We start from the raw sequence: 13643 nt of genomic DNA on the forward strand, positions 1-13643 counted from the left end.
TACTTGGAGAGAGGAAGTCTAGGCATGGTTATCAAGCACAACCGCACACGCACGCTCAGCACTCACTCACCTGCAGCTGCTCTGTGACCTCCTTGTGGGTTTTCTCCATTTGGTTCATTTTGGCCCGAGTCTGAGACTCCTGGTACTGAAAATCAGCCTTCAGCTCCGTAATCTGAAGGAAAACATTAAAGGGGCTAGAAGGAAGTCCTCAATAATGGTAACTGTCTTAGTTTCAGCCCTAAACACAGTCTTGCAGTTCACTGGAACCCAGGGCCCTCCTGAACAACCACTTCATCAAAGCCACACAGCTTTCCTTTCCCTTAAGGCTCTGCTGAAGGTTCACAAGCTCCTCCGCTCACCACCTTTCCCCTTCCCTCTTCCTTCCCTTCTCCCCTTCGATTCCTCCCTTTGGGGATGAGGTGGGGGTTCATTACCCAGGCTATCTTCAAAATCCTAAGGTCAAGAATTCTCCTGCCTCAGCCTCCCAAGTTCTTCTGTTCTTCGACCTTCATCCTGTGCTAGGTTAGTAGGCAGTAAGGTAGAGGACTGTGGAAAGGCACCCACATCTTTCCATGCTCCAGCTCCACACCACCTCCCCTGAACTCTGAGGGAACATTTCAGCTGGTCAAAGTGGTGGTGCAGAGGTGTAAGCTAAGCACTCAAAAGACTGAGGCAGGAGGCTACCTTGAGTTCAAGGCCCGCCTAGGCTATACAGTGAGTCTGTCTCAAAAACAAACAAAACAAACACACACCCAAAACAACAACAGCAAAGAACATTAGATACTGAAATCAACAATGTCTTTTAGAATTTGACAGTGCCAACAACCTCAAATGCTCACTCCAAGGTGACTGGGTTTGAGGAGTTCTGAGAGTAATCTCTGTCAGTTCTGAAAAGCTGGCTTTACTACTTCATTCAACCTTCATTTATTACTTAATTTAAAATGTACATTCTGCTGGGCAGTGGTGGCACATGCCTTTAATCCCAACACTTGGGAGGCAGAGGCAGGCGGATTTCTGAGTTCGAGGCCAGCCTGGTCTACCGAGTGAGTTCCAGGACAGCCAGGGCTACAAAGAGAAACCCTGTCTTGAAAAAAACAAAAAAAATATAATAATAGTAATAAAAAATAAAATGTACATCCTATTGTCACTTGTGTATAACTCATGTGGGCACACAAGTGACTGCACCAAGTGGAGGTCTGAGGCTAGTTGACTGATTCTTTCCTTTCACCTTTCCACTGGGCTCCAGAGATCCAGTTCAGGTTGCCAGGCTTTCGAAGCCAGCACTGTGCCCCTGAGCCACCTGCTGCACCCTTTTGTTTACTAGAAGCATTTGAGAGTTCATTTGCTTATCTACTTAGCTGTGAGTGCCTGTGCCTGTTGCAGTGTGCATGCTGAGGTCAGGAGACTCAAGAAGTCAGTCTCTTTCTACCATGCAGATCCTAGAGATCAAGCACCTGTATCTGTTGAGCCATCTTGCTGGCACTATTATTTTTAAAAATTAACTCATACTTTGTCCGATCTTTATAACAGTCTGAGGGTTAAAAGGTTAAGTATGTTAAGAGGACCCACAGTATTGACACTGAACTGATTTCCAACTCTAGACTCGGGTCCACTAACTGCTAGTCCAGAGAAGAGCAGGCAGTGCAGAACAGACAGTGATTTGTGAACTAGGTTGAGATATAGTAGCAACAGGCATGGAAACGGAAGAGAAGGGCATCCCAGTAGAGAGACCAGCATGGACACAGCCACAAAGATATGCCAGTAAGGGCTGCTTTTCAAAAGCTGATGACTTCACAGTGGCAGTGGATGGGGCTACAGGCAGGCAGGCAGGATGCAGCAGAAACAGTGCCCTAACTGGGCAATGTGATCTTGGTCTTGAACGCTATGGGACGTGCTCTTTTCAAGACTTTCGTTCTACAAGAAAGAAGCAAACGCTCCTCTGGGCCCTGCTGGCAGAAGTCCACCTGTGCCATTCTCATCTGGTCTAAGAAATGTGGGTGTCTGTCATCTTCAGTCACACAGCAGAGTAGACAAAGACAGGTACTGAGAGCTGGAGGATGAAGTGGTTAAGTGCTTGCCTAACATGCAGAAGGCCGTGTTTTCAATCTCTATGACTCCCTGAAAAATGCATGAAAACACAGGAACTTCTACAAAATTTGAACCAGGAATGGTGGTACATGCCTGTAATCCCAGAACTAGATAAACAGAAAATCACAAGTCCAAAGTCATCCTGAGCTGCATATGAATTCAAGGCTAGCCTGGGCTATATGGAGGTCTAGCATATACCCACAATCCCAGCATTTGGGAGTCAAAAGCAGAAGGACTGCCACAGTTCAAGAATAGCCTGGTCTACGTGGCAAGTTCCAGGAAGTGAAGACTGTACTGCAAGACTCTGTCTCAGAAAACAGAACACAGATCAGAGAGGTGGATCAAGGGTAAGAGGCTGGCCACCCAATCCAATGACCTACGTTTGATCCCCAGAATCCACATAGCAGGAGAGAGATGACTCCTACAAGCTGTCCTCTGACCACATGTTACTATGCACACCTACCTAGCCAGCCTGAAATGCACAGATACACAGAATAAATACAAATATAATACATTTTAAAACCAAAATCAGGGGCTAGAAAGACGACCCAGTGGTTAAGAGCACTTGTTGCTTCTGAAGAACCTCTGTTAGATCTCAGCCCTTACATGTGGCTCACAACCATCTGTAAGTACAATTTCAGATGATCTGACACCTTCTGGCCTCTTGGGTGCTGCATGCACATGGCGGACAGACAGACATACAGACAAAACACCTCCATGCATAAGTAAACTAAAATCAAGTCCACTGTGTTCAGTGCCTCATGCCCCTGCCATCATGCCTTGGTCTCCTGTTCTGTCTTCCCTGCCACAAACAATCCCCTCCAACTATAAGTAAAAATAAACTCTTCTTCCCTTCAAAACAAAACAAAAAACAGCCAGATATGGTGGCGCACGCCTTTAATCTCAGCGCTTGGGAGGCAGAGGCAAATGGATCTCTGAGTTCAAGATCAGTCTGGTCTACAGAGTGAGTTCCAGGACAGTCAGGGCTACACCGAGAAGTCCTGTCTCAAACAAACAAGAGGCCAGTGGGTTGGCTCAATGAGAAGAAGTGCTTGCCACCAAGCCTGTAAGCTGAGCTTGATCCCCTAGACTCAGACCTTGGAGGAGAACCTACTTCCTATGGCTATATCCTCTGCCTCCACAAGTACACTGTGGTATGTGTCCACCCTATAAAGACAACCTTTCAAAGAAAATACTAAAGTGTGAAGATAGAATATTGATACTGAAGATGCAAGGTATTCAGTATTTATGGCAGGTCAGTTAATAGGTCAACTATCATCAATTTTGCATTATCGTAAAATCATAAAGGAGCCAGGTGTGTTCTTGTAATCCTAACACTTGGGGGGTAGAGGCAGGAGTTTTGCTACAAGCTGGAGGTCACCCTGGTCTACAGAGCAAGTTCCAGACCAGTCAGGACTACATATCAAGATCCTGTCTCTAAAAAAAAAAAAAAAAAAAAAAAAGGAAAAAAAAAAGATCCTGTCTCTAAAAGCAACAACAGGGCTGGAGGTTAACAGTCAGCTCAGTGGTTAAGAACACTAGCTGCTCTTGGAGAGGACCCTGGTTTAGATCCCATGACCTATATGGTGGCTCACAAGCACCTGTAACTCCAAATCCAAGGGCTCCAATGCCCTCTGAGCTCCGAGGACACCAGGCACACTTGTGCTATACATACACACATGCAGGCAAACACTCGTGCACCTAAATAAATCTAAGCTAGCACGCCTTTAATCCCACTGCTCTGGGGCAGAGGCAGATCTCTTGAGTAAAAGGCCAGTCTGGTCTACAGAGCCAGTTCCAGGACAGCCAAAGCTAAAAAATACCTAAAGAGTCACCAAGCACTCTTCGTGCAGGGCAAGATATGGTCATCAGGTTCTTTTAGCCTGAGGGAAGAAAGCTTTCTACTGTGACCCCACGTTACATGGCAATCCCCGCAATTCTGGTACTCCTCAGCATGCTCCCCTCTTTGCCTTTTTTCTTAGAGTTAGGTTGGTCTAGAACTCATCATCCTCTGCATAGCATCCTAACTGCTGGGATTTTACGTTTGTGCCGACATTCCTGGCTTTCATTTACTACCTTGAGATAGCAACTTTGAATGACAGCTCACACTGGATAGTATGTTAGCTAGGAACACGGCTCAGCATTTCCTAACACACACACACACACACACACACAAACACACACACACACAGAGAGAGAGAGAGGGGGGGGGGCGCACATCTGTGCGCTCGCTCTTGCTGTCTCTCTCTGTCTCTCTCTCCTGCTAGAGCCTGAACTCCAGGCCTACTTGGCGTGTAGTAGACAAACACTTTGTGGCTGAGCTGTACCCTCAGGCTGACTTGGTTTTTGTACAGTGTGCCTGTTAACTAATCTTCTGTCCGAGAAGTGGAAGAACCTTGGAAATGCTGAGAAAAATCAGCTTTCTGGACTCCTAGGCTAAGGTGGACTGACCAACATGATGCCATCCCATGGGTCACCTTGATAAACAGGCACTCTCTTCTAACGGAATCCCAACCTGACCACTCTCTTTTAAGCCACCAATGACAAGTACCCAACAGAGAGTAAGTATCACACCCCATTCCACAGATCTTACTTTTGTAAGCCTCTGGCCTAAAAGGGTTAATAATCATACCTTCTTCTCTTTCTCTAAGATCATTTGATCCTTCTGATGCAACATCTTCTTCAGAGCGGCCACCTCTTCCTTCAGCTGAGCAATGATGACAAAGTGGTCAGTGCCTGGGGAGTCCAGAGCCAGGTCAGGGGAAAAGCTGGATACAAGAGGAAAAGGGAAATTTCATAATGTGAATGTAGTAACTTCTCTACTTAAGGATGCACTTCCAGTCCTTAACTCCAGGTCACCTAATGATGAACTCAGGGCTTCAGTAAGGATCTCAGTTCCAGCCATCAAAGGCATTGTTCCACCCCCATCAGACTCACCAGTATCTGCTGGTCTTGTACTGCACAGGAAAGGTGGTCATCAGAAAACAATGCCAACCCAAGCCACAACCCACAACCTCTAATCTGTGGGACCAAAATAAATACCAATCTCAAAGCCAAGGGGTATTGCTTCAGGCTTAGTACATATCTCCAATGCATTGCTGCTGAGACACTCTTTTTTTTTTTTTTTTTTTTTTTTTTGGTTTTTCGAGACAGGGTTTCTCTGTGTAGCCCTGGCTGTCCTGGAACTCACTCTGTAGACCAGCCTGACCTCGAACTCAGAAATCCGCCTGCCTCTGCCTCCCAAGTGCTGGGATTAAAGGCGTGCGCCACCACCACCCGGCGAGACACTCATATTTATGATCAGAGAACTTCCCTAGAATCCTGGACAGACCATCAATTTTGAACACATTCTCAGGTCTAATGTCCTGTGATGAGATTCAGCTCCTAAAAAAAATATGGTCCTTACCCTGGAAGCAGCCAATCTCGCCTAAAAAAGATGGGATGCACAGGAAGACTAGCTTCTCTGTGCTACAATGGTGGCCAGTAATCTTAATATTCAGTATGATGAGGCATTCATGAGTCTGAGGCCAGCCTGGGCTACATAGTGAATTTCAGAACAGTTTGAACGATAGGTATAAGAGACCTTGTCTCAAACAACAACAAAAAGAATTCTGTGGCGCTCAGAGAAAGGGACAAAGGTGGCAAACTCTAGTCCCGTCACATGCTTTCCACACTCTCCACTTTAAGTACCGGGAATTCTCCTGTCCTTTGAGCAGACTCTCCTGATTTCTCCCTAGTCAGGGAATCATAAGGCCCTGAAAGGATATATGCAGAATCTTTTCTGAGTCTACAACAGAAAGTTTTCTAGGTGAGGATCCAAATTTTTCAATAGTGCCAGAGGCTCCTCTGATAAAACAGCAATCATTGCCAAAAGGTCACTTCTTGTCTTTCCCCAGGGAATTCTGAAAGAAGTTCTCTCTATGTTTATCTCTCTGACAAATCTTTAAAGCAATACACAAACCTGGACACTGGTCCTAACCCTATGTCAACAGAGTAACAGCTCACAGCCCCTCTGCATTTGCTCTTCCCTCAATCTCACATGGCAGCTAATATGCAGCATTTCTCTACACAGGAAGAAACTCAAAATAGCAAGCCTTCTACTGTACACGCTTCCTCCTAGTTACCAAGTCAAATACTCCTCAGGCTGGGACTGGAAGACACCAAAAACTGATAACAGCATATCCTCCATCCTGTCCACACGAAGCACCTGGAACAGAACATTGGGAAGACTAGACTGATGTTCTCCTAACTGATGCAGGATGAGCAAGAGCCAATGCAAAACAATAAAACCAGCCCTCAGGATAAGGACCCACCAGGCTCCTCCAAGTTCAGAGCTAGAAGCCTCCTTGTATCTGTCTCAATACCACCAGTGTGCATCCTTCCCCAACGCAACTCTGTCTATTTAGACTTATAAGTGTATCAAGCACAGGCACGAAGTCCTGGCTGTCCTAGTGTAACTTCTCATTGTTCCCAAAGCTCCAAATGCTCTGCTCTACCTGCTTCTTAGATTACTTGTGTTGTTGCTGCTGTTGGCTGTGCTGAGGACTGACCTTGGGCCTCATGCATGAGAGGCAAACACTTCACCACTGAGCTTCAGCGGCAGCCATAGAAATTACTCTTGCACCAATCAGCTGTAGGTAAAACCAGCCCAGTTTGTCCTATGTTAGGGCCTGATCCCTCTGCCTCTAGATCCTAGCTTAGACAGTACTAGAAATGAAAATCAACAACTAGTTAGCAAGACAGAAAGCTAGTTTCTCCAAATACCTCCACACACAGGAATTTGTTTTTCCCCTTCCCTTCTCCCTCTCCACCCCTGCCCCCTCTTTGCAGCCCCCGCCCCCACCCAGGGATCTTATTGCTTTTCCAGGATTTCCTGCCTTCTCTGAAAGCTTTTAACATAAGGCAAGTTCTATGCGAAGAGGCTAAGGCAAGGAGACTAGAAATTCAAGACCAGCATGTGCTATGTTGTAAGACCCACTCTCAGGACAACTATTTTCCTTGGGTGAAATCAAATAGGTTTGCAATAACACAACACACTGGTCCTGAGGCCATCTTCAAAGGCCTTTAGAAGCCCCAATAATGCACACAGTTCAAGGGCAGAGAATAAAATAAAATCCAAAATGTCCTTTGCAAATGACAAACTAGGTACTTGGCTGCTGCCCACTGCTGAGTTGCTTTTGGACGTCTACAGAAAGAGCATTAGAGCGGGCTGACCGAAGAGTGTGACTGTACATTTTCTCAAGGAAGGAATACTGTCTAACTCACAGTCCTCTCATTGGAAAGGTTTTGTCACAATTTTAACTAGCAAATTAGAAAATACTGAGCAGGGACTGTAAATTTTGAAGGATACAAAAGCCAAAAAGACTAAGACAACTTCTAAGTATCAAAGCATCCAACACAGCTAAGCTAGCACATTCTGCCCAGTTTCCAGATAGAAAGTTAAAGGACAATGGTAAGAGAGGAGGTGAGGCAGAGTGGTGCACATCACTGAGCCTACACTAGGGAGGCAGAGATGGAGGCAGGCAGATCCCTGAGGTCCAAGCCAGCCTCAGTCTCCACAGGAAGTTCCAGAACTGCTTCTTAGCCTCATGGCTAAGATCAAGTGTAATACGTGCTTATCATGTTAATAGAAAGTTAACATAAGCATGTTAACTAGCCAGGCTAGCCAGGTCTACATAGTAAGACCCTGTCTCAAATGAGAAAGAGAATCAAACATGCCTCCATATTAAATAAGAGAACGTGTCAATAAAAGATCAACACAGAACTGTCATGAAGCAACATAGGAAGACACAAAGAATAAAAGTTAAAGAGTAAAACCATAAATTAAAAAGTGTTGGAGATGAAAACTGAGGGCCTTACATACACGCTCAGGAAGCACTCCTGTCACTCAGCAGCTGCCCCACCCCTAAGGACATGAGGACCTCAGGGTTAGGGATGCACCTAGGCTGACAGAGTGCTTGCCCAGCGCACACAAAGCCCTGGGATGGATCCCCAGTACTATATAAACCTGGCAGAGTGCCCTATGCTTGTAATTCCAGAACTCAGGAGGTAGAGATGGGACAGAAGTTTAAGGTCATCCTCCACTACACAGAGAATGAGGCCAGCCTGGACTACAAGAGACTCTCTGTACATGCCCCCAATTGCATGCACACAGGCACAGTTTATGAAGTGCTTATTTCAGCAACAAAAACACTAAAATTTGAATACAAAAATTAAAATGACCCCTGCCCAAGGATGATATACAAATCCTTAAATCATCCCATATTTATAAATAAAATATTATTTGAATATTTAAAAATATCAAAAAAATTGTAGAAATGCTTCTATTGTTTTCTGAAACAGTGCCTCATGTCCTGCAGGCTGACTTGATCTCCCCATGTAGCTGAGGATGACCTTGCATGTTTCTCCTGCTTCCACCTCCTGAGTGCTGAGACTACAGGGGTGCACCACCAAGCTCAGTGTCTGAATACTTTTTTTTTTTCCAAAGTAAAGTAAAAGACCAGGACAAAACCCACAAAAACTAAAAAGAATAGCAAAATGTACTTTATGCTGTCTTATCAATATTTTAAAGAAAATCCAAGTAGACTAGATTATTAGAAGCACTAATGTGTGAACATTCAAAAGGAATGTATTTATAAATGAACATTTCTGTGGCAGCAGAAAAAATTATCTAAAATTTCAAATTATACGATAAACATGGCGGCACATCCTGTAACCAGTGGGCTGCAGCAAGACAACTACTTCAGGTTTGAGGTCAGCCTGGACTACATAAGTTCCAGCAGAGCCAAAAGTGCACAGGAAAATTCTTATTTCTAAGTTCACACATAGACCAAGAAAATAAAAGTAATTTTGGATGGGGGCGTGTCAAGACAGGGTTTTTCTGTGTAACAGCCCTGGCTACTGTGGAACTCTCTTTGTAGACCAGGTTAGCCTCAAACTCAAGCGATCCACCTGCCTCTGCTTCCTGAGTGCTGGGATTAAAGGTGTGCACCACCACACTTGGCAATAAATAACTTTTTAAAATTAGCTGAGGCTAGAGACACAGCCCACGGCAGAGCACTTTTCTGTCACATACACCCAAGAACAGTATGGAAAATGACCTTTCATTGTTTTCTCTAGTGGACATAATAAAAAACCATGTAGCTAAGGTAAGGACTAGCATCCCATCCAGAAAAGCCATCCTTCCTTGTGGCCAGATGTGACTCAACAATCTGCACAGCAGCCTAAGGGTTTAGCTTGGTGCATCCATGGCAACAGACTAGCATTGCTACACCAAGAACAAATGAGCTGGGAGGAGGAAAGGCTGCTAATGACTGGGCTGAGCCGGAGCTTATAAACTCTATGAGCAGATGCAAGTGACAGAGTGACAGCACAAGTCTGGGCTTTACTGAGATGCTTTCTAGGGCTTCAGAAAGTTGGTTCCTTGAAGCAGTTTGTACAAGATCAAAGACGATGGACACATCTGTCTTCTTCAGAACAGCGAGACTAGCTGTTCAAAAAGAACAGAAGGGACCAGAAAGTTGGTCTGCACAGTTCCTTTCCTATACAGTCTGAAAATGGCAAGCATTTCCAGAACGTTCAACAAGTTGAAGACCAATTAAACTAGTGTCAACAGAGACTAGAGGGTAGGATCTGAAATCAAGTAAATAAAATATGCAACAGAGAAGAGTAGCCTCCACAGGCACTTCATACTTTATGAGAGAAAGCAACAGGCAGCCCTGGAAAGCCCCTCTGCTGGTCACTCCCATAGCCCCACTGGCTGGGAGGGAGAGCTGTGAATGCCAGTTTTCAGAATGAAGAAGATTCCAAGGCCTTTGGGGAAATGTCAGGTAGTCTCACTTCAGGATGCCTGGGCCTGGAGGAACAGGAAAATGGATGGCTCCAAGACTCTGTTGGGAAGCAGCCCACACAGACGAGCTCTGTATATTAGGACAAAGCAGCTCATGAGAGGAAGTATCGCTGAGAAGAGAGGAAATCAAGGAAAGAAAACATGCATTTAGGCAGGCCAAAATGAAACAAAACTACTGAACTGTATCACACTCGCCTGTACCAGTATCTGCAGAGGAAGGCTCCAAGGAAGTGTGGAATATCCTGACAGCCCTGCCCTCATCCTGCCTCTGCTGTCTCTAGACCAACTCCTCCCAGAGGAGGTTGCAGGCACAGATCACAGAGGACATTTAGTGCCTCACTTCTAAGACCTTCTCGGGGAACTGAAGGACTTAACTATAGTTAATCTGGTTACTAGTTCTATTTTGAACAAGGTCTCACTGTGTGGCCCTGGCTGGCCATGAAATCACAGAGACCTACCGACCTCTGCCTCCCAAGTGCTGCATTAAAGGGCCATGTCATCACACACAAATAATCTTGTTTTTGTTTTTTGAGGCAGGGTCCTGCATCACCTGTAGTCCAAGGTGGCCTGGAACTATCTATTCACAACAGACTGGCCTTAAATTCAAGGCCACCCAACTGTCTCAACTTCCCAAATTTTGAGATTACAAGCATGAGCCAACATACCCACTAAATTCTGATACTCATTTGATAAAGCCATCAGTATAGCTTATCTATCAACTACAAAGTGGCTGCGCAGCACTCAAAACTGGTCCACTAGGGAGCATGGCTAGCTCCAAGGTTTACTTCAGTGTTGTCAAGATTTGTGTATATGTTCCAAGTGTGTGCACTCACACTCCAACTGGCTCACCTGTCTCCATTAGTTGTGATTGACTCAAACTTGGATTTTTTCTTTGGGATTTCATTTTGAATTGAAGATGTAGAAAGTGTTTTCTGGCTTTTGATGGCAAAAAGAGAGAGAGACACATTAGAAATCAAAGATTAATAACGCACTCCAAGGAAAGTCTGTCAATGGACAAACAATTTCTTCTGTGCAACAGCTTATTATTTTTAATTAGTAAAATCTCCCAAAGTGGTTTCACAGGTTCAGTACTTGGCCTCAGTGCACTTGGATCCCAGTTTCCAAGGGGTCAGAACCATGGTCAGAACTGAGTTAATCACTATAAAACAGAACTGTGACAGTACAGTAAGAAACAGAGTCTGTCTGCTGGTTTCCAAAGTCTTTGTTTCCTGCATCACATGCATCTTCCATCTCACAGCTCTGGGAAATACTGACAAGTTATTCTCTCAGCCTTGAAGAAGACTTCATCAAGGCTCCCTGAGCTACCCATGATCTCCAGCAGGAAAGCAGTAATGAGAAACCGAGCAGGTACAGTTCAACTCCTGGCCTTCCTGGTCATATCCCTTGTGAATCCAATACAGACCTCAGTCCCACAATAAAATCAGCCTTAAGTCTAGTAAGATCACCCAAAAATGGGCCTGAACACCAAAGCTGGAAGGCTCTTGTTACTGGCATGAACCCCTTTTACACTGACGGGTGTCCCAATGCCACCCACTTGTGCTACACTTTTTTTTTAAATCATTTTACCTTATATGAGAGAGTATTTTGTATACATGTACATGTGCACACTGTGTGCATCCTCAGAGGCCAGAGGAAATCCATCAGATCCTTGGAACTGGAGCTGCAGATGGCTGGGAGCCACCCTGGGGGTGCTAGGGAATGAACCCAGAACCTCTGCAAGTGCTCTTACCTGCCGAGCCCCCTGCCCAGTGGCCATGCCGCTCATCTGACCTCTCCTCAGTATGTGATCTCAGTGAGTGCTCACTCTCCTCCTTGGAGCTCTTCAGCACTCACACACCCTATTCTGGGACTGCTGCTGCCGATTCTTGGACACTGAATGCCTCCACTTCTGCCCTCAGTCTCTGCTCTTAAGCTGTACATCAAGCGGTGTGGTTTTATCAGGCATGGAAGCGCGGCTCTCTGGATCACCTCCATTAGAACCATGAGACACGGGGCCACGCTGTGGGTACTAGACGCTTTCTGACACTCTACCGAATTAAACTCAAGTCGGGATACAGGACTGAGGTAAAGTCATCTCCACATTTCGTGATTTCTTTTTTTCTTGTTTTGGTTTTTGAAACAGGATTTCTCTGTGTAGCCTTGGTTGTCCTGGATCTCTCTCATGCACGCGCCCTTTCTCCCTCTCTCTCTCTCTCCCTCCCTCCCTTCCCTCCCTCTCCCTCTCCCTCTCTCTTTTCTCTCTCTGAAGACCAGAGTGGCTCTGAACTCATGGAGATCCACCTGCCTCTGTCTCCTGAGTGCTGAGATGAAACATGTGCACTGCCACTGCTGGGTTGTTAGTGATTTTCTTTAATGTACTACTACTGACTCATGTCTGAACCTTCTCAGTTCCAGGATCAGCTTCAAACAATCCTGCTAGAACTTCCAACAAAGCATTTCAAACCCTGAACCTCTTCCTCCCCTCCCTGGTCTCTCTTAAGTTCTACGTGTTCATCCACATGAGAACCCTGAGAACTACAGGCATCAAATGATCCACACAGCCAAGTTTCTTAGAAGCTTCACTCCTGAGTACCTTCTTACTGTCGCAAGGTATCCTCAGGATGGTTCTCTGTATGTGTGTAGTAGAGAGAAGGGTAGGAGACGTTGGGGTATGTGAGGGTGAGGCAGGGTGTAGCTCAGACTGGCTTACCACTCCCTATGTAGATGCAGCTGGCCTTAAACTCAGGATCTGTCTGCATCCGGCAGAGTTTAGGTTGCAGGTATGTACATCACCTCCAGCCTGAGATGAGGCTCCTATAACATTTCTAAGCTTGTCTATACTTACACAAAAGAGCAGCCACATTGGGAAGAAGTGCACATCCAAGGCCTTAAAAACATCAGGCAAACACTACACTGAGCTACATTCCCAGTCCTGGACCACTTATTCAGTGCCTTCTCTACTAGTTTCATAATTACTGCCAACACAGGCTGGGTCCTTCCCTTGAACGAGCCCATCAGTGGCTGCCCACTAGTCACTGACAAGCTATGCAGGCCTTTTCCTCCTCCTCCAGTTTCCAGCAACACAAATCTTAAGGGATCTGCACAGTCTCATGCCCTCTGGTCCTCTGCAAGCACTAGTCCCTCTCAGAAGATGACTGTGCCTCATTGTCACCTGACAAGACCAATAAATCTGGGATAGTTACAGCAGGCTCATCTCCACACCAGCCTTCTGGACTTCCTAGGCAGTTAATTAGAACTGCCTTTCTTGCCTGAATCTTGACAAGTTTTTAAAGTAGTGCCCATTGCATTAGACTGCAATGATTTGATTACAAGTCTGTCTTCTCTACCAGACGGCATACTATTGAGAGCAGCATGGTTTTTATTCATCTCTGTATTCCCAGCAGAGCCCTGGCCCACGAGAGTACTTAATAATGCCTAGAGAACAAACAAACCCATAATGACAGTAATAACAAAAAACAGCTAAAACCCATTGAATCCCATCGTTAGAAAACAAACTGCTATTCATGTACTATGTAATTTGCCTGCACAACAACCCCATGAGGTAACACTGTTCTCTTCCTCACTGTCCATGAGAAAACTTGCTAGAGACAGGATTAAACCTAAAGTCCCAACATTATTATACATACCCTTAATGGAAGCTTCAGCCATCAAGGAAAGGACATCTTTTGCCTAGCTCCCACTCTGA

At 45.4% G+C, this 13643-nt stretch overlaps 1 protein-coding gene across 2 annotated transcripts in view; it reads right to left on the minus strand.

The window, feature by feature from the left end:
• The window catches only part of Fam76a (family with sequence similarity 76 member A), a 28206-nt gene that overhangs the window by 2860 nt on the left and 11703 nt on the right, over positions 1-13643 (minus strand). Inside the window, exons 6-8 of one of the 2 annotated variants that reach the window (XM_028759817.1) lie at positions 10787-10873; positions 4721-4856; positions 71-172 (exon numbers count right to left, since the gene is read on the minus strand). In XM_028759817.1, the coding sequence (XP_028615650.1) occupies positions 71-172; positions 4721-4856; positions 10787-10873 (325 nt within the window). The remainder of the gene's footprint in view (positions 1-70; positions 173-4720; positions 4857-10786; positions 10874-13643) is intronic. The other variant, XM_028759818.1, reaches the window with a different exon arrangement.

This window comes from Grammomys surdaster, unplaced genomic scaffold (assembly GCF_004785775.1).
Source record: "Grammomys surdaster isolate TR1022 unplaced genomic scaffold, NIH_TR_1.0 126313, whole genome shotgun sequence".
NCBI classification, from domain to species: Eukaryota; Metazoa; Chordata; class Mammalia; order Rodentia; family Muridae; genus Grammomys; species Grammomys surdaster.